We start from the raw sequence: 21105 nt of genomic DNA on the forward strand, positions 1-21105 counted from the left end.
TAAATTGACGGTAAGTTGAGGGAAATAGTAAATAATGTCGGTATGTTGGTATTTACCAGAATGTCGAGGAGGGTAAATTAGATAAAAGTTAAGTAAATTAGGTCTTACCGTTGTGAAAATTTTATTAGATGTTTAATAAATAAATAAATAAATTTGAAAACTTGTAACCAAAAATAATAAATAAGTACAATAAATAAATAACTAAATAAATAAATATTTACATAAATGCGGTGCAAAGAATACCTAGGAAATTTTTATTTACTTTACCTCAATTTACTCGAACTTGCACGCGGCCATTATGTGAACTGGTAACTGTTTTAAAGAATGCATATGAGAACAGAAATATTTTTTTACCAAATTTACTGATTTAATTTTGACGATGTATATATATATTTTTGTTACCAATCTTAATAAAGAAATATAATCTTAATTTATTTCTTCTTATAATTTATTTTATTTAATTATAACAATTTGTATATTATTTTAAAAAACAAGGATAATATATTAATATATTCATTATTGTTTTTATTTAAGTTGTTAAATCATGTTGCGTACATCAATGCTATCTGGTTATTTATAAAAAGTAACCGTCTGTTTTGTAACGATTAGGAAAAAGTTTGACTTAATAAACACTAGAATGAGAAAAAAAATATATTGTTAGTAAATTATACAAAGTTTGTTGTAAAAAACGTCAGAAATGATTAGACAATAATAAAAATTAAATATTATTTTCAGTTTAGTTGCGAAATTTCTTGTACGGGTAAGAAATTCAGTTTGTTTTTGTAATAAAATAGAATGAAATTTTTTTGTGTGCGTGTAAATATTAGTGCATACATTAAATTTGCAGAGAGTGAGGAGCGTAAGCAAACGCGTGTTCGTACCCCCGCATATGTCCCATGTTAGCAAAAAAGGGTAAGTTGTGTGAAATGTGAACTAAAAGTAAATTATATGTATAAAATCATATTTGTATTTCTTAAAATGGATTTTAAAAATTTGGAAAAAAAATTTAATTTAATTTAATGAGGATGCTAGTTTTACTGTGACAATAGTGAGACACCACACATATCAGCTGCAAAATCAGCTGTTTATAGTTGCCATTGTACATGCGAAGGCAATAGCTTTTGTTAATGTAGTTGTGTTAATAATCATTATACAAATGCAAAATGTTGCCATTTTTTATCTGGAAATGAACGTTTTATTTTGTTTTGTGTCCCTTTATTTAAACAAGAAACAGAAACAGCAATAAAAGTGATTAAAAAGTAAAAAGAGAAAGCATAAAAACAAAAACGAAGTAAATAAAATAGTTCTGAATTTAATTTGTGATTTTGTAATATGAAACTACACATGCAAACACATGTAAATAAACAAATAAGTAGATTTACTACTGGCATATACGACACAGTGTTTGTTGTTGGTATAATACCGGCATTAGTTGGACAGCAACGTTTGAAAAAGGGTTTGTTGTTGTTGGCGTTATGATAAGTGTATAATTTTTTTTTTAGTTTGGTGTCTTAAACGTGTAAATATGTCGATTGTGCGCGAGCATTGTTTTTATTTAGAAATGCTGGCGTTGGTTTTGATTTAAACTGATGAGTAAGTTTAATAAATAAATATAAAATAATGAAGTGTAATTTTTAAGACATTCTAAATCATGTCATTCATCTCATGCTTAAAATAACAAAATGGTTCTGTATATAAGAAATCAAATATACAATGTTGTGGTCGGTACGAAGGGTCAATTTGTCGTCTTCACATAGATAATTATCTTATCAGATCTTTTTTGGCATGGATGGATATATTTTAAACATTTGCAAAAAGTTCTCATGTGATAATATTACAAATTGTTTATAAATGCTGTAACAAATTTTAATGTAACAACGAAATATTTTCTAATTTAAATATTAAACACTAAATAGATTGTTGTTTTGTGCGTTACGATAATTTGACAGCGTCGTCAGTAGCTCACCTCAATGGGAATTATTCACCTCAAGCTTAGATTCATAAGTGGAATTATATTAATACATATACAAAGTATATATATTAAATTTAAAATTGTTTTAAAATCATTAATTGATTACAAATAAATAATAATATAAGCTTATAGGTTTTAAAAAATTATTTTAAAGTGGTTTGAAACTCATGCGGTATAATTGCTTCCCAATTTGATTAAAAAATCGTCCATAATCTATTTTGTATCAGAAACAGGCCATCACGAAACTTTTATTGCATTTTGTCTAAATTGATCCCAGTTTAACGTCACAATATATCTTTAATTTTGGCTTAGTTTTACAATTCTTGGTTTACCAGTTTCTCGTTAATTAAAGCCTTCCATTTTTTATTCAAGTCCATATATCGGAAAAAACCAAGTTGATCAGTTTTTACGAAATTCATATTGATATTCTTCTATAATTTTGATCCTAAAGACAATTATCCTCTGATAATAAATATATGTCAATAATTTGTATACTACATCAAGTGATGTTCTCGTTTTATTTTTTTATGGAAGTTTCTTTTCTATACGATATTCTTTTATTGTGTAAATCCAATTTAATAATTTTTTACAGTGCTTTTGCTTGGGAAGGGCCTAATTTATGCTATATAATGCATAAATGCATATATAACTAATTTTATAATATTTGGATTGTTTCATACGATTAGCTCCGAAGCAGCGAGACTACTTTACGAAAAAAGGACACATATGTATGTATTCCTGAATCGATTTGTTATTCTGATTGAGAATATATGCATATATCCTGTCTATTTCAGTTTAATGTGATCTTAAAAATATACATACATTACTAAATGGACTTGTTATTCTAATCGAGAATATATATCGTTTGTCTTCTTCAGATTTATGCTAATCTAATATGTTTCTAATCTAATATGTACTTTGGAATATATTGAGTTTTCATAAATATTTTTGCATCTTGACGTCTTGCATACTAAATACATATTGAATAAATCACATTTTTGCGACTTAAATAATCGCAAAAATCAACATTAATTAACATATATTTATTTTTTATATAGAAATGTGTTCAGTTTTTTATCGTGTTCATGTATTCATTCGTTAAACAATATAAAAAATATAAAATGGTTTTGTACTTCTCTACAATTTTTCAAGGATCTTATTTTGATTGACAGGATTGGTGGTACAAATTTTTATAGCAACCCAAAATATAACACTTCAACGGACATATTTAAAAAAACTTTTTATTTTTTTATATGTAGATATGAATAAAGTCTTAACCCTCTAGTTCCCAAGAATACCTCAAGGCAGCCTTCAATTAAACTGCTGTGATAGTGTTCATAATTATTACAATTGTAACATAAGCGACTTAATATTTTGCGAAACTCACAAATTTTTAATACATATATGATGTTGAATTCGGTGATCTTTATTTACAAACTATTTTCTTGAACAGATATTGCTTATTTACTTTAAAACTCTCTACATTAATTTTTTCAAACAAAAAAACTAGGGAACTTGAAAGTCCAAGAAATGGAGTCACATGTTCGAATTCGTATATACTAGTTACTCTTGAACTTCATAATGTTAGAACAATTTAAAAGTGATTTAAAGAAACATTTTTATATACGTATACATTGCCCTTTCTAACCTGAAAAATAGTTACTAGTTACCGAATAACTAGTAGCAAATCCAAACCTAAGATTCTACAAATTATTTTTATTCGTTGTGCAATGTGTGTTTTAAACACCTTATTTTGTTCAATGTAAAATTTTGTTCAATGGAAAATAATTGTAAAAATTCTTAGAATTATAAACAATTCGATCGTATAAAAATGGGGTCTACGCAGTTCGCTTTGATATTAATTGAAACAATTGTTCAGAAAGATTTTTAATGGAATCACTCTCAATGTGTGATTAGACGCGTTTTATTTTTTAAAGAAAAAATTTTAATTTTATCTGTTATATATATATATATGTATAGTAAAAAGATATCAATAAATAATGTCAACAAATCTGTAAAATTCATAAAATTTGTTTTCTCTTAATTTTTTAGAAGGGCGCTCCACCACCCATAACGATAACATCAAATATTTTGCCGTTGTTTATGAAATTTCTCAGAAGTTGCGAAGCTGACTTACGGGGGTATGTGATATTGTCTTATATACAAATATATTAATTTTATTAATTACACTAATTCATAATTATTATATGTAATACGTAAAAAGTTGCAGATGGTAGTTAAACACATTAAAAAATTTATATATTTTATTTAAATTAGTGACTTCGAAAAATGTTCTTATATAATATTTTTAAGATATACGAAGTAGTGACTTGTTGTTATTGTAGCCTGCAGAGACCTACTTGTGTAGTCCATTTTGGGTGTGGATTACGTTACTTGGTCGTCGTACGTGACGAGTGGCTTCGGGACATAGATCCGGCCGTTCTTGAACCCCTGTAATGAGTATTGCATTATAATAATAATAATTTCCAAATACTAAAGAAACAATCAGAAAGGAGTATAATATATTTATTACATAGACAGAATACAAAATGAAAAAGAAAGACAAAAATTTACTATATATAAATTTGAAGTTTATCTATATTTTTACGCTAGCCAACACAGTGGTGTGTTAAAGTAGTAAATTTGTGGTAACTATGTGGTGAGTAATTCTTCTATGCATTACATAGTAAAGAATTTAAATATTTAAATTAAAATGCGAAAGCCTCAAAACAATCGCTCACTTGCTTTCAGATCACTTACGGCGCTTGGTCATCTAAAAAGACAAATAACTCAAAAACGTAAATGCTGGCGCTCTTGGAAGCTGTCATAATCTATTTATCTTTTCCTGCTTTCAGGGTTCTCAGATAGGTTATACTAACAACAGCATTATTTGAGTCTACTTAATTGAGAGAAAGAAGAAAACTAAATTTTTTACGAATGATAAATAGTTAGCAGTATCTGAGTCAGTTCTAATTCCACTTAATTGAAAAAAAAAACAGAAATTCTATTATTGAAGATAAAATATTATTTAATAGCATATTTTTATATTCGGCGTATTGGAACTGCATATCAAGTTTACAAATACAAATAATTCCTATTCCTATTATTTTTGAGATTCTAGTAAATTGTCAGTTGTAGAAATTTTATTCACTTAAGACAATAACCTGAATTCAGTCTTAATGCACTCATTTCAGTCTCATAAATCTATGGCTTTAACACTTTGGAGTGGCCAAATTTCTTCACCTCAATCTAGACTCGAATCAGTAAACATTCACCCATGCTCTAATTTCTCCCTTATATCTAGCAACACTTCTTTTCACTCTACTTTCACCTATTTACATCCTAACCCATGTATTCGTATTGTAATTTCTTTTTTATTTCATGCCTATAAAAAATAAAATATACTAATATTAAATATACTATAAAACCGTATGCAAATATGAGTGAAAAATTTCTTTTTAAAAATTTTATGAATAAATTTTATAATTTAATATAAATTACAGTTCCAAACATTTTAATATTTCATATAAATAACATTAAGTTAATTTCCAAAATATATATCTACTATGTCCACTATGTTTAGCTCATATAAAATATTAGAATGTTTCATTGCTTATTAATACGACTACTAGAAATATAAAAAAATTAATTAACTTATTTAAATAGAATCTTCCGAGATAACACATCCATATACCAAACCAATTGCAATCTTGTAATATTATTGATTACTTGACATTGTTATTGATGACTAAGAGCTGTAGAACACTTGCTTTCAAATGAAAATCTGCACTGTCACTATTTATTTATATTTATAAACTGTGACTCTCTAATGTATCCAATTTCAGAAGACGATTCAATTATGTATATAAAAAACTGTAATAAATATTTGCTATCAAACAGTTGTTTCAGAATTTGTCTTAACCCATTAAATCATCAAATCACACCCATAAAAAGTATATCGGTTGCATAAATGTCAGGAAAATATGTAGTCACAATAAAACCAGATATTTTTTAGGATTTAAATTACAAACCAAACTCATTAGTTTAACTTTCTGTCACTTTGTCACTTGTTCATATATTTTTCAGAAAATAAATAATTTAAACGAAAAATATTTTGTATTGCAAATTATTTAATATTCGTTATCGTTTCCATTTTTTTACAGATTTAAACAACTCGGTTAAGATACAAGTGTGATATTTTTTAAACAAAAAGTAGCGACTATTAGCATTTAATAAAAAATATTTTATTATTCTGCTACGAATTGTCATAGTGATAAATATTTTAACTAAGTGCTGATTAGCTAGCTTCTTATCGTAAAAGCTTGCTAATAACCTCTTTGTTCCTGTTCAACTGAAAAACCTGTCAGACCTAGAAAGTTTACAGGCACTAACTGCCTTATTTATAAAAATGCCAACGAACGAGGCTTCTGTTTACTTGGAAAAAGTTGTAAAACCTCTGCCTAATTTAAGCTCAACAACAGGAAGTATTCCAAAAGTCAGCACACAGGTTGATGTGTCGAATCAAATTCAGGCAACTACATCTTCATCTCATTCAAGTAGTTCGTCTAGTTCCTCGAGACCCATAAAGTCTATTAGTTTTGTTGATAATCCGCTTTACAAGTTACGAGGACAGAAATGGACGCACTTTTTCGAATCAAGCAGCACTGTGAAGAGTTGCATCGAGGAAATACCGTCCACTATTGCAGAGGTTAAGCAACGGTCTCCGTATAAAATGAAACAAGTGCAACGGCTAAATGGTAATGACATGCATTATTATGGTATAGCGCCCAAGCAAACAGCTTTGGAAGTTGTTGTTTGTAATTATTGCTCAGGGGTGTATAAAAAAGTTGGTCTGAAAAATCATATGACTTTACACCATCCAAATATATTGAGTGCAGTACCTAGTAAAATTATGCAAATGGTACCAGGGGAGCATTTGAATTTACATCCTACCGATGCCACTCAAGAAATTGTGCGTGATATTATTAATACTGATATAGCTGGTTCACCATCTTCAGGCACACTGTCAACCTGTTCCAATGCGTCTTCGTCATCTCTTTCTTCGACATACACTACAAGTCGTCATAAAAGCAGTGAACACTCTTCTAGTTCAAGTAGCATGTCTAGTGGCAGTAGCCGATCTCGTAGTAAATCGAAACATCGATCATGTCATTTTACACCAAGCGCGCATTCCTCACCTTCTTCATCAATTAATTTAGAATTATCACAAAGTTCTAGCAAAAGTTCGAAAAAATCATCAAGTGTAAGCTCACCTCTTGCATCTACTATAGTCACTTCATCAATTTCAACTAGTTCCAATTCGAATGATGCAATCATGGCTAGTAATCTTGGTGGAAGTAAATTATCTTCAGTGCTAGATACAATACAGCCTATAACAGTTTTTTCATCGTCGTCTAATTCATCGTGTTCTCTGCCTCCAACTCCAAAAATGGTGTGTTCTATACCATCAGAAACAAGCTCGGTATCGAATGAGTACCCTTTTTCGCCAGCGGGGCTAATTACAATAAAAGAACCAAAAGAAAAATTTACCGGTGATCCGCCTTCTACAAGCAATATATCATCTAAAAAAAAGGTGCTTTTAGCATTATTTTTTTATTTTTTATTTATTTTAATATCTTATTTATATTTTTAACAGATCAAAAGTCCTTTATTCATTGGACAAGAGTCTGTTGATTCCTTAACGTCAAATTCCAGTGCGGAATGTGATCGCGGAAGTGTGAACACAGCTGACTTACCAGAAAAACCAATAATAACATCTGTTTCGATTATAAATGGACCTAAAATTAGAACCGAAAAAACAATAACAATTGAAGAAGTGTCGAAATATGTTCAAAATGCAAGTGAGATTCAACAAGCTGTGCAATCAATAACAAGAGAACCGGAAAAATCGACTGAGTATTCAAATATGGAAACAGGATCAAGCAACTCAAAAACTGATAATAATAAAACACAACAATCAAGTGAAAGCAGAACTGATAATTTGACTATGGATGATGACGCTTTACCTGATATCTTAACTTTACTGCCAGAACTTAATTTTACATCAGAAGAAGGATCACAAGATACAATGCAGCAATTTAATCAGTCTGAAGATACATCGATGCTAACTTTGGATGACATGTTAGACTCTAAGTTTATTAATGAGTTGTTGAATAATAGTACACCCGATATAACATTTGATGAAAATGCATTTGATATGTCAACTCAACAGAATAAAATACATGAACCACCAGCCAAACGAATGCGTTTTGAGGACCACACAGATGCCATGATTATAAGCCAACAGCAACAACAAAGCCAGAGTCAACAAAGTCAACAACAACAAAATCCTCAACAACAAAACCAGCAACAACTGCAACATGTGCAGGTTAGTGTCAGCGACTTTGCCATCATTTGCCAGCAACAAAACCCAAAACAGCAACAACCGCAGCATACAAAACAACAAATCCAGCAACAAGTACAATCTCCGCAATATAAATATCATATACAACCTCCATCACCATTACAAGTTCAAAATGTACCAAATGTTACTCAAAATTTACAGCCCCAAACTCAAGTACAAGTTCCACCTCTGCAGCCTTTACAACAACAGCATACCATACAAATCCAACATATACCTCAACAGCTACAATCCACATTTTTTCAACAACATTCGCACTTATTGCAACAACAACAACAGCCAGAAGAGTATGTACATTTTGAACCAAACAGCACTGATGATAGCTTTAAAATATCTATAAACGACCAAGATACGCCTTTAACAGTAGATTACCCAATTCCAATAACTAATGCTATAGATGAAGAATTATTATTAATACTGAATCAACAAATGGAGCAAGACAATATACAACTACAACAACTAGAACGTGTGTTTTTATTGCAACAAGAACATTTCGAGCAAAATCAATTCGATTCGTTAGAGCAACAACAATTAGAACAACAGCAATTGGAGCAACAACAAATTGAACAACTATTAATAGATCAGCAGCAACAACAATTGGAGCAAGTCGAAATTCAACAACCAGAGATAGAGTTAATACCGGACCAAAAGCCTGATACAAAAACTAACAACGATTTGAGCTTCCATCTGATGTTTGAACAAAATTCAATGAGTTTCGATGATAGTATATCAATTCCACACGGATTTGAGGAACCAACTGGTTTGATTTTACCTTTTTCCTCCGAATCAGAAAGTAATGATAATATCAGCTTCTGTTCGGATAATGCAAACTCTCCACTAACAACGATTAATAGCGAAATAAATGAAACACCCATTAACACAATTGATGCACATTTTCAAATATTTAGCATTCCATCTCTAACAGATGATACAGTTAACGATGGTGATGACATGGTCATAAAACCATGCATTATAGAAAATGGTCGTACAGCTCATCCACTTTATATACCTACAGACGAACAGCTAATATATGAAATAACTGACTCTAATCAAGTTGCTGTACTGAGCCATCAAAGTTCAGAAAAATTGAGTGACTTATTTTCAGATTATAAAATTATCGATCAAATTGATCTTACTTCGGATGATGAAGAAGCTATAGAAGAAGACGAAGAAGATCTTGAAGATGAATATATAAATATTGATGATATAACTTTGCCACCAGAAGTGTCTGGAGAACTTTTTGATTTCGACATTACTCATATTGAAACCTACTCAAAACCTCCAGTTGTAACAAATGTCACTGAACGCTCCTCCGGTGGTTCTGAACTTAAATATGGTTAGTTTAATTCCAAACTTAAATATTATCTAACTTATTACAACATAATATAATACACTATATGTGCAAATTATGTGTTGATTTGTCTTTGGATATACATATATATATATTATATATAATATATAATATAATTTCCATTAGGAACCAAATCCAAATCAACTAAAATCTCAATCAAAATATTTATTTGTTTCAAATAAAAAACATTTGAATAAAATTTAAAAAAAAATGGAAAAATCAGAGACCCACATTAGTAATAAAATTAAATGAATCAAAAATATTATTTTTTGGCACAATTCCATTTTTCCCAATCACACTGATTTGACAACGGATTACAATACAGTTAGCTAATTTGTTGGTGGTTTCCATCAATATTCAGTGCACTTAAAACCTACTTCTTTCACTTTTTCATATGTATTAGTGTATTTATTAAAAAATGTGTAAAAATTAATTAACTCATTTATTTATGTTTACTTATTTGTTTATTAGGTGTACCTCACATATGCGAAGGTAACTCGTATGGTTTAGTAAAATGTGCTGTAACCAATACACCGATGTTTTGGAAAGATTCGCTATCAACAAGATTATCTAAATATAGACCTGCAGCGTTTGATGATAATATAAATGGATTATCAGAATCAAGTTCAACGAATACTAATCGCTTTAACTCAACTTCGGCTAATGCTAAACAAAAGGATGGTGGTAAAAATAGTAATAATAATTCAACTGCAAAAACTTCTGGGAATAATAATGCAGGATCCAGTGAATTTTCAATAAGTAGCATTACAATTACCAATCCACCAAACCTATCACAGCATAAATCACAAAACTCTCCTGTCGAAATAACAGTCAATATAACTACAAATTCTGCAAACAATACACCAAATGGAACATCTTCATCTCCTATAACAGTGTTGACAAAATCATCGCGGCCTAAATCAAGCGGGAACTCAAATGCTATAGCCAATACAAATACTGCTAACAACGGCACTTCCAGTAAAACGAAATCAACTTCCAGTTCCTCAACGCCAACGATAACAGCACCTACCTCACAATGCAACAACCATAACGCACGGAATGGAATTGTTTATAAAGGCATAAAATGTAAACCGGTAAATAATAGACGCGCAGCTCTAATACCAAAATTAAGTGATTATAAACATGGTATAGTAACACCGAAACTCATAAAAGATTTAATTAAGGGGAAGAACTCACGTTCATCTTCACAACAACAACAACAACAACAACAACAACAGCAACAACAATTAGATAACCATCAACAAAATAACTTAATTGTTAGTAATGGTTTGCCTGAAATAAATTATCCTGTACTTAAGTCAAACGAGAAGGTGCGTGAATTCTATGAAAGACGACGTACGCTACTCAATTTAACAAATCTTTCAGCGGAAAAACGTAGAATGTATTATGAACAAATGCAGAAAAATCAAAAAGCATCGAATATGTTAACAAAGAAGAGCTCCACAGAACCAACGGTTAATGTTGTGCTATCAAATTCTAATTCAAATTCTTTATCTAGCCCTACTAATTGCGATTTGTCGATATTTAGTTGAAACCTCAACATATTGAGATTAATTTATTTTACATTATTATTAAGTTTATTTTTTTTTGAATACTTCAGCTTAGTTAAAACAGTAAATGCCATTATATGAATTCGTACATGAATTCATACATTCATTCAAATTCAAATACATACAAATATATCAATATCTTTTTTAACAATAACATTGTACTATGTACATTTAACAGCCATTGTGCATTTCTATCTACTTTTTAAACATGTATCTAAAAAATATCATATTTGTAACTTTAGTATGTAAAAGACACCAAACCTCTTCTGAGAGCTTTCGTTTTTGTATAAATTTTTTGATTTCAACGAATTAAGAATCATATAAATATATTTGTATATTATAACATATGGATATAATTTATATGTTATATATTATATATTATATACATATGAAGAATTGAAAGTTTAATTTATTTGTAAAACAAACTGAACCAAGTATCGAAAAATTAAGTTATGTCTATACAATACATATTAACACATTTATTGTGTTATATATGTATGTTTTTTCACTTAAACTGTATATATTTTACGTTAGCTATTTAAAAAGTTTTATTTTCTTTAATATATAATATTTAATTTTATTCAATATTAAATTTAATATTAAACACAAATTTTTTTTTTATAATTTTTAATATTCATTTATTTTTACTTTTTTTTGTAAATTTAATATTTATAAGTTTTGTTTAATTTCTTTTATACCATTGTTTTTATTAATTAAGATATGATATACGATATGTGTAACACTTACATAAATCGCAATGAAATTATTATTATTTCTAACAAAATGAAAAGTGAAATATGAGAGCGAAATGTTCTGTTAATCATAAAAGTTTCGGTATATTAGTTACATTTAATTTAGAATCATGCTAGAATAAAATAATAATAATATAAAATTTTTAGTTTGTTTAAGTTTTGAAGAATTGCAAATTTTGCATTACAAATGGATATGTACAGATTATAAATTAAGCAATAAACTAGTAAAAGTTTTATAAAAATATGAAACTACATAAATATTTGCCTTTGCATTTAAAACATTATTAAACTTTTTCAAATATATATCATTAAACAATAATTGACTATGTTAAAAATAATTATATATATATTTATATATTGATTGATAGGGGTGTGTTGATAGAAGATGAACTTTTTTTAATCGTTTGTAAGTTCAAAATTTAAAACACCTAACAAAAAATTAATATGTAACAAACAAGTCAATATTCAACTGTTATACATATATACAAATTACTTATGGTTCAAATAAGTTTTTATTTTTACGGACCACTTAAAGTCAATATAAAAAAATTAATAAAAATTTTTGGTTCCTTTTCTTAATTTTAATCATAATTGTAATTATATTTTATATACTACGAACGCTATACGTTAGTGTTTCAAACTGTTTAAGCAGGACAATGCTGGAGAAGCTTGGGTATATTCGAATTCCATTCAGATCGAACAATTTAAATGCTTAGTACTTTTAGAAGCTGTATCAGCTGCTTGAAGCTGCATCAACTGCTTGAAGGTGCATCATCTGATTGAAATTGCATCAGCTGATTGAAGTTGCATCAGCTGCTTGAAGTTGCATAAGCTGCTTGAATTTGCATTAGCTGCTTGAAGTTGCATTAGCTGCTTGAAGTTGCATCAGCTGCTTGAAGCTGCATCAGCTGCTTGAAGTTGCATTAGCTGCTTGAAGTTGCATTAGCTGCTTGAAGTTGCATCAACTGCTTGAAGTTGCATTAGCTGCTTGAAGCTGCATCAGCTGCTTGAAGCTGTATCAGCTGCTTGAAGCTGTATCAGCTGCTTGAAGCTATATCAGCTGCTTGAGGGTGTACAATTCGCTGCTCAAACTAGAGCAGGTAATATAATTCTTGATTTTTTACTTTTACATATAATAGTGAATGCTAGAATAGCAATTATATTCGAATATTCTCGAGCAGCTCGTTGTGTTCGTTGTGTTGAATTATATTTGAAGCACTGACAACCAAATGTGTTTATTAAATGCAAATACTTTATTATACATTTTTTATTTGACTTGAAAATGTGGTTCTCAATTTGCGTTTTTATTAAAATTTTTATTTAGTCCGTCATTAACATTTAGCGCTAGGATATATTATCCTTGTATATAACAAATTTTAAAATAAAAGAAAATATGAAAACTGAAAAATATTTTTTTTAGTCTTAAATAGTAAGAACACTAATACTAAGAACAATTTGAGTATGACATAAAAACAAGTATTTCAATTATTTTCACCTACTTTATATGCCGGCATTCCTAGTATTTTGGCATTCCAGATATTTGTTGGTAGAATAGTGTGTTTTTATAGTGTATATTTGTATGTTGCATTATAACAACATTTTTACGTTCATCTCATAGCAACGGAAGTTGTCCGTATTCCATAAGTTCATTTTTTAAGGTTTTTACGCTGAAAAAGCTCTTCAGAATTTAATATATTAAAATGTTGCATTGAACAATAATACTCCCCAACTTATGAAATTTATAATGGAATCGTTTAAGTAACTAGTACAAAAATTAAGATTATTGAGTAAAATATTCTTTAGTCTAGATTTCAACACCTATTGATGCAATAAAAAACAGAAAAAAATATTGGATCCATATTTTTAATATCGGGAATGAATTTTCTTCAGTAACTGGTCATTTTAATGTTGTGTTTTAAATATAACATATTTTAAAGTCCTCTAATAGCATTTTTGATGATGATTTAATCTGTTACTTATCAGCTGTGGGTTATGATTGCAACATAAATCTTCAATTAAATCAATTGGTATATTATTATTATCTCCTAGATAATACTAAGCAAGCATTCTCCATTATTCGCTGAAGACCTAGAACGAATTTCTCTGTACTATGATTTTTAAGGTTAAATTACTGAAATTTTTATTGTTCATTCTTAAGAAGTGATTTTTGTAGATTAGAATAATCTTACTCGATGGCTTTTTATGCTTTCCACCTACCAAAAAAAAATATAGATCTTATTTTAAAAAAATCTGCACGGAAAAAATTTATTTGGAGGTATTCCAACAGGTCGAGTAAAATTTTAGCTCAAGTAGGTGGAATGGAGTGGATGAAAAATATTTGAAAAATCTCATTTTTGTGTATTTTTCACCAATGGTATTGAGCACCAGAATATAAGCATACTTTTGTGGAACGCATGTGTCGATTGCTTGCTTGCTTTTAGGATCAATGTATTAATAGCTCTTTATGTTAATTATACAGTATACATAATAGGTCTATTCCACGAGCTACACGTAGTAAAACACAAATAAAACACAAGTAAAGTACAAATTGAGAGCGTGACACAAATGAAGTGCCAAATTACGCTCTTTACAGATTTGTGTAAGGTCTGGTGAGAACACCAGTGCTACGCAAATAAAGTAAACAGCTGATTCACACATCACACAAATTTTACTTAAAATAAAATGTACGAGTAAAGTCTGTGTAGCATTTTCAAATTTCGACAGGGATGTTACGCTCTCTCAGATGCTCTAATTTACTCGAAAATTTGCCAGCGGCAAATACGTACTCCTGTATACACATTGTTACTCAAAGTTACTACGAGTAGCTCGTGGAACAGACCTAATAGTTATTATCTATTATTTACAGTAAATGAAAATAAACAGAACCTTATCTCAGTGTTAATGAACCACAAATAGCACACTAAAAATGAAAGTGACATATCCGAAACACTAAAATAGTGTACGTTCTCCAAAATTTTATTCTATTGCTATTCGAATTACTACCATATTCGTATAATTTTTTTTTGTCAAAAATACAAAACAATATCTCTAAATATTTAATAAAAAAAATTGTACTTTTTGTCGTTTAGTTTTTTGGGTTTCTTCTTAGATTAGTTTGATTGGAAATTAAAAATATAATAACAACATGGACGTAAATCCACTTTGTATAAGGATATTTCCAATTTTTGATTTAATTACTTTAGTAAATAATCACGATTTGCTGATTTGACTTTTTAATAGTCAATTTTTTTAGCGACTTTTTTCATTAGAATACATATGAATGTACCGACATTTCTTATTATAAAAATCAATTTCGTATTATCAATATCAACGTCTTTAGTATTGAACCCAACTATAAATCGCTTGTACTTTTAAAACCAAAACAGTTATTCAGTTTATGTATGTATGTTAATTTATTTATATAGTTATTTCCTATATAAAAATTATCTATGCATATTTGAAAGAAATATACATATTATATAAAGAATTATAATCATCACTAACCCTGGTGAAGAAGCTAAAAACTTTGGAGCGTAGGCAATTTTTATATAAATCGAAACTATATATACATATAAAATAGAAATATGTATACGTAAAAATATATAAATATACGTTATATACGTATATATGCGTACAAAAATTAAAAAACTGTTTTATTAAAATCTTTTTATCGAATAAAAAACAGTTCAAAGATACATTATTTAAAAGGAATAAATATTTAACAGTTGTGTACCGGGGAAAATAAATACAAATATTACACTTTTTAAGGTATATTAAAAAACTACACAGTAGTCTGTCATTATCTATGGCTGGGTTATAATAATATATATACTTTTAATATGATGATTTATTACCGGGCTTATTGGTCATTTAAATAGAAATCAAAAAACTATAATTTATTATTTGTATTTAAAAACAAATCAAATATTTTATTAAAATATTTTTCCGATATTTCTACTATCTTCGATAGTCAAATTCAGGGAAACTGAAGAACTACTTTTAATATGTGTATTTTATTTTTTATGTCAAGCAATTAGTGTGATAAGTGGCAATTATTATAATATGAGAATTGTCGAAAGCAATACAAATAATATAATATTAATTACAATTAAAACGCAGAAGTGTGTTTGAATTTTGCATTAAACATTTTCAATAAAATAATTTAGCAGACGTAATTATTTTTTGTATCAGATATTATTAAACACAAATTTCGAAAAATAGCAAGGATACTCAATTCCGTATTGTCTTTACATAGCTTTATTTTTCTTTAACTCTTTTTATAAAGAAGATCATGAACAGAATAATTTATATTTTTTTATTTTTGTCTTTAGAACGTAAGCAAATCTTAATTTAAACCAACATTTCACACTATTTTGATAAATCAGCATTATCAATAATAGATACATTTAATTAACAAAATTGTGTGGGTAATTTTCTAAAATAATTTCTGAAATTTAAGCTAAGTCTATTTAAAAAAACAAAAAAAAAACCTATAAAGCGACTTACTTCTAAATTTATTATAGGTATGTTAAACAAAAATTTGTTATAAATGGTTTTATTTTGTATATAAGAAACACAAAATTTCATTTGAAAATGTTTTGTAAAAAAGCAAAAGCACAATAAAACAATGCGAAAAGAACAATTAGTTTTAGCAATTGATCAATTGTTTTTAGGTATTTATGTTTTCTATATATTTTCTTGTTGCGTTTTCGCACCTTAACAATAGCCGTAATTTTTGTTTTTAGAGTTTTAAAAGAACAGTATTAAGTCTGGTTAAAACAAATTGGCATCACTTTTAAAATAAGTTAAATGCATTTTCTTAACACATGTTTTTTGTGTTCTGTACAATATGAATTATAAAAATTCTAAACACTAAAATTAATTAATTTAATTTTAATAAAACAAAATGAATACTAGAAGCCAGTGATAAGCATTTCTATCTCATATATTTAAATTGATTTATGTTTTTATGTATTTGAATTTATTAGTAAATAATATGCTCATAAAATTTTAACAGATGAGTCGATTTTTGCAACATATTTCCGGTGAACATTCACAATAGACTGATTTGGCTGCACTGAAACTTAAATCGTAAATTTTTTTTGCGAGTAAAATCTAACTCTGAAGATTTTAAGAGTATTGTTGTTGCTTCTCATGTTTTGTTTCGTAAGTTGCTCGATTTTGTTTGCTACTCTAAAAGAAAAAATTATGGCTAATATTATTATAGAGCAACGCAAAGAGCAACAACCTCTTAAACATCTTCATAGTCCGTTCAAGCTAAACTATTTATTTATAGTAATGTATTCCATTAAATAACACTAATCGGAATACTTTTGGCAATAAATGCAAATTTATTGTGATACTAGAATCACGAAAGATTGCATTCACTTGCGCTAAAATTAAACTACGAAATAATTAAAATGACTAGCTTGCATATCTATTTTGACAAATTGCAATATATTAAATTCTTGCAATAAAACAGTGTTTAAAGTCTATAAGTTATTATAGCAAAACAATACGTTTTTCAACACTTTTTTGTTATTAATAAAACAGCCGAAATTTGTTTGATTTTGACATTTCCAAAAAATTTTTAATTTTGATTTCAATAACAATGTAAAATTTTTATTATTAAATAATAAGATTTCGGAACGTTTTATAAAAAAGACTAACAATCAGTGATGCAAGCTTTTATTGTTTTAAAATTTATTATTTTGTTCGTTGTTACATTTGCTGAATGCACAATTTCGCCGGGCGATCGTATCAAGAAAAATAGGAAGGAGCTAAAAGTTTTAACTGGCCCACAGTCTGATAATGTATTTGATCGTAACTTAATTGAGGAGGAACCATCATCAAAAGATATATTAGTACATAACGCAGCTTATTACAAAGACGTGTCCACACGTAATTTTAATAACACTGTGCTGGGATATGTAACACCGGTAAGATGCCGTTGCTATATGCTAAATTGTTCAAATTCTAATTGTATTTAAACTGTTTAAGTGGAATTCTCATGGATATGATATAGCGAAGGTATTCGGAAAAAAATTTGATATCATATCACCGGTATGGTTTCAAATAATAAAAAAAGGTGATTTATACGAACTTGCCGGTAAACATGACATTGATTCATCATGGGTGCGTGATGTACGACGTAAAAAAAAGAGCGGCAATAGCTCCATAAAGTGTAAGGTTTCTATAATAAAAAATTCAGCTGATAAATTCACATTTTATTTTCAAACAGTTTTCCCACGGTTGTTGTTTGATAAGTTTACAGAACGTGATATCTCTCTGCTCCTGAGCCTGGAAAAAGAACGTAGAATTGTGAATGAGCTAATTGCAAATACTTGCAAAGAGCATGACTTTGATGGAATTGTGCTGGAATTGTGGTCACAACTTGCCGGTCGTGTGGATGATCAGTTCATTTATAAAATTGTGCTTGACATGGGTGAGAAATAAGTTTTTACTTCTTTAAATATAATGATACATATATTTGGTTTTAGCTAAGTATTTAAAAACCAAAAATTTAAACTTAATTCTTGTAATTCCACCATTTCGAGAAAAACTACCAAACTTATTTCAAGAAAAACACTTGGATCAATTGTATCAAGATGTTTATGCATTTTCTCTTATGACATATGATTACTCAAGCGTACAACGACCAGGTATGTTTTAAATTTTTCTTCATTCTAATATTACATAGTTTAAGATAAATAAAAAGATTTTACAATATCTTAGAAGTTCTATCCTCATAATGTGACTGTTTATTTACTTTGCTCATTGATTACAATATCATTTATGTTAGTTCCAAAACATTTTTATTTAATCAATATATTAAAATATTCTGCATGACATAATCGTTAAATGTTTTGTTAAAATTTACTCAATAAAGCACTAAAGCCCAGAATCATTAATTAGACTATAATTAGCAGTTTTGATCTGATCTGTTAGAAGTTAAAAATATTAAAAAATTCTTATATAAAATATAGAAAATATTAATTTTTATACTTTCATTACTATCATTCTTATCATATTTTTGTCCAAATCAAGAATGTAGTATTATTTTAAAATTGACTGGATACTTTTGTTTAAGGCTAGACCTTATAAACATTTAATAGGATTTTATTTAAAGTGTGTTGTACTTCTTAAATTCTTGTTTCTGCATTATATAGCAAAAAGTGCTCTTCGATGTAATAAAATTTTATATGATTATAAATGTTTGAGATTTTAGTCCCAGTTGTATTTTTCCACACAAATTTTAGTAATCTAGGATTTTCTAATTTTAATTTGTTAGCTTTTGACATTCTTGTTTTTTATTGCCGAATATAAACTACAGTTCAATATTCAGAAATGAGAAAACTATAGAAAAGTGAGGAAACTGTAGAAATGATCTAATTATACGCTTACAAAGAATGTTTTCTATTTCAAGACTGGAATTCAAGACTGGTTAGATATATGTCCTGGCACTAATCGCTAGTACAGACGACGAAGTGCCGTTTACTATTCTTGTGAAGGACCCAACTAACTGGTATATTTGTTGCTTGTTCACTGGATACGTTCGTCGAATTTAATTAATTTAATTATTTGTTGTTGAGTGTCATCTTAAGGTTCGTGCACCATAGGTAAAAATCAGAATTTTCTTGAAATCACTATTATATTCACTATGTTACCCGTTGAATTGCTTATTAGCTTTTAATAAGATTTCTGAATATTTATTACTTTAAATATAAGTTTTAGATTTCAGATAATTGCTTACAAAGTTAACGCTAATTTTTAAATGTTTTAATGACAGATGGTCTCACTTCCATCGACTAGAGACACCTGGTTGTATCTTTACTTCTCAAGACTTAACAAAACTAACACCGAAAAAATCTTTTTATTTTTAAGAATTGTTTTTAAGAACTAACTTTCAATTGTAAGCGTTTTGTAGAATAATTAAATTTTTATGTTGGATCACTTAAGTGATTAAATATTTATCTAACTAGTTATTGGTCTAAAAGGACAAGTAGTCATGACCTTAACCTTGAATATTGTTTCATCCAAAAATCAGATCTTCTTTTTTAAAACATTCCTCATATATCAGTAAAATGTATAACACATAGGTGATTTGCAACGACGTTAACAGCAGTTACTACAGATTTACAGTAAATCAGTATAATGCTGTAAATTATTTAAAATCATAATATATCTCATCTCGTTACTTACCTTTAGGTGCAAACTCACCGTTACCATGGATTCGAGCAGCAATTGAAAAAATTGCTCCAAACAGCTGTCGCGACGTAAACTATAAAAGGCATAAAATACTTTTGGGTCTGAATATGTATGGGAATGACTTTACTCCAGATGGTGGAGGGCCTATAGTTGGCAATCAATATTTGAATTTGCTGAAATATCTTAAGAAGCGGCTAAGTTATGATGAAAACGCAGTTGAGAACTTTTTTGAAGTGAGGTGAGTAACTATTAGTTTTCTTAATATATACCAACAAATACATAATTTGTTTTCAGAACACCAAGTGGCCGTCACTATGTTTTTTATCCTACATTACATTCCATTAATGAACGCATTAAATTAGCCCAAGAGCTAGGAGTTGGCATATCCATTTGGGAATTGGGCCAGGGCTTAGATTATTTTTATGATCTTTTATAAAGAATTTATTATTTAATTCAATCAGAACTTCTTATTATTTAATATGTTAGTAAAAATTACATAACGAAAATTACACGAATTGTGATTAAAAAATCTATAAAACTTTTTAAGTTTAACAACAAAATAAATTATACATAAATAATTGCTTGTTATAAAAATACTTCAAATGGTTTTTTTTAATCTTAAATTTATTTACTATTTATTGTATCTAATTGATAGACACGACAAAAAGATAAAAGTTCAATTGCATGCAAAACTATTTTGATAAATAGTTTTTACTGATTAGTTTTTAGAAAGTTGTTACTACTCATAAATGGTTCCATTAATAAAATGGATTCAAGAATACAAAGAATATATTTTCGTAAGAAATAGTATGATGTCAACTGTTGCCTTT

The 21105-nt window shown here is 28.3% G+C and overlaps 2 protein-coding genes across 4 annotated transcripts; both read left to right on the plus strand.

Annotated features, from left to right (window-relative positions):
* Nucleotides 1-642: 642 nt before the first annotated feature.
* On the plus strand, nucleotides 643-11574 carry LOC119687583 (transcription factor mef2A-like). 2 transcript variants are annotated; one of them, XM_038101952.1, is made up of 6 exons: nucleotides 643-760; nucleotides 848-912; nucleotides 4025-4113; nucleotides 6136-7565; nucleotides 7629-9729; nucleotides 10216-11574. In XM_038101952.1, exons 4-6 carry the CDS (start codon nucleotides 6381-6383, stop codon nucleotides 11295-11297), a joined length of 4368 nt encoding a protein of 1455 aa, XP_037957880.1. In that variant the 5' UTR covers nucleotides 643-760; nucleotides 848-912; nucleotides 4025-4113; nucleotides 6136-6380; the 3' UTR covers nucleotides 11298-11574. The 2 variants fall into 2 exon arrangements, with proteins under 2 accessions (XP_037957880.1, XP_037957881.1); XM_038101953.1 differs by lacking the exons at nucleotides 643-760; nucleotides 848-912 and adding an exon at nucleotides 1309-1593.
* Nucleotides 11575-17642: 6068 nt separating this feature from the next.
* LOC119690256 (chitinase domain-containing protein 1) lies at nucleotides 17643-20829 on the plus strand. Of its 2 annotated transcripts, XM_038105277.1 has the most exons (6): nucleotides 17643-18006; nucleotides 18068-18251; nucleotides 18309-18512; nucleotides 18568-18729; nucleotides 20276-20513; nucleotides 20570-20829. In XM_038105277.1, the coding sequence occupies exons 1-6, from the start codon at nucleotides 17746-17748 to the stop codon at nucleotides 20709-20711; spliced, it is 1191 nt and encodes a 396-aa protein (XP_037961205.1). In that variant the 5' UTR covers nucleotides 17643-17745; the 3' UTR covers nucleotides 20712-20829. The 2 variants fall into 2 exon arrangements, with proteins under 2 accessions (XP_037961205.1, XP_037961204.1); XM_038105276.1 differs by having other exon boundaries at nucleotides 17654-18006; nucleotides 18068-18512.
* The last annotated feature ends 276 nt before the right edge of the window (nucleotides 20830-21105 follow it).

The sequence above is a fragment of the Teleopsis dalmanni genome, chromosome X, assembly GCF_002237135.1.
Source record: "Teleopsis dalmanni isolate 2A chromosome X, ASM223713v2, whole genome shotgun sequence".
Classification (NCBI taxonomy): domain Eukaryota; kingdom Metazoa; phylum Arthropoda; class Insecta; order Diptera; family Diopsidae; genus Teleopsis; species Teleopsis dalmanni.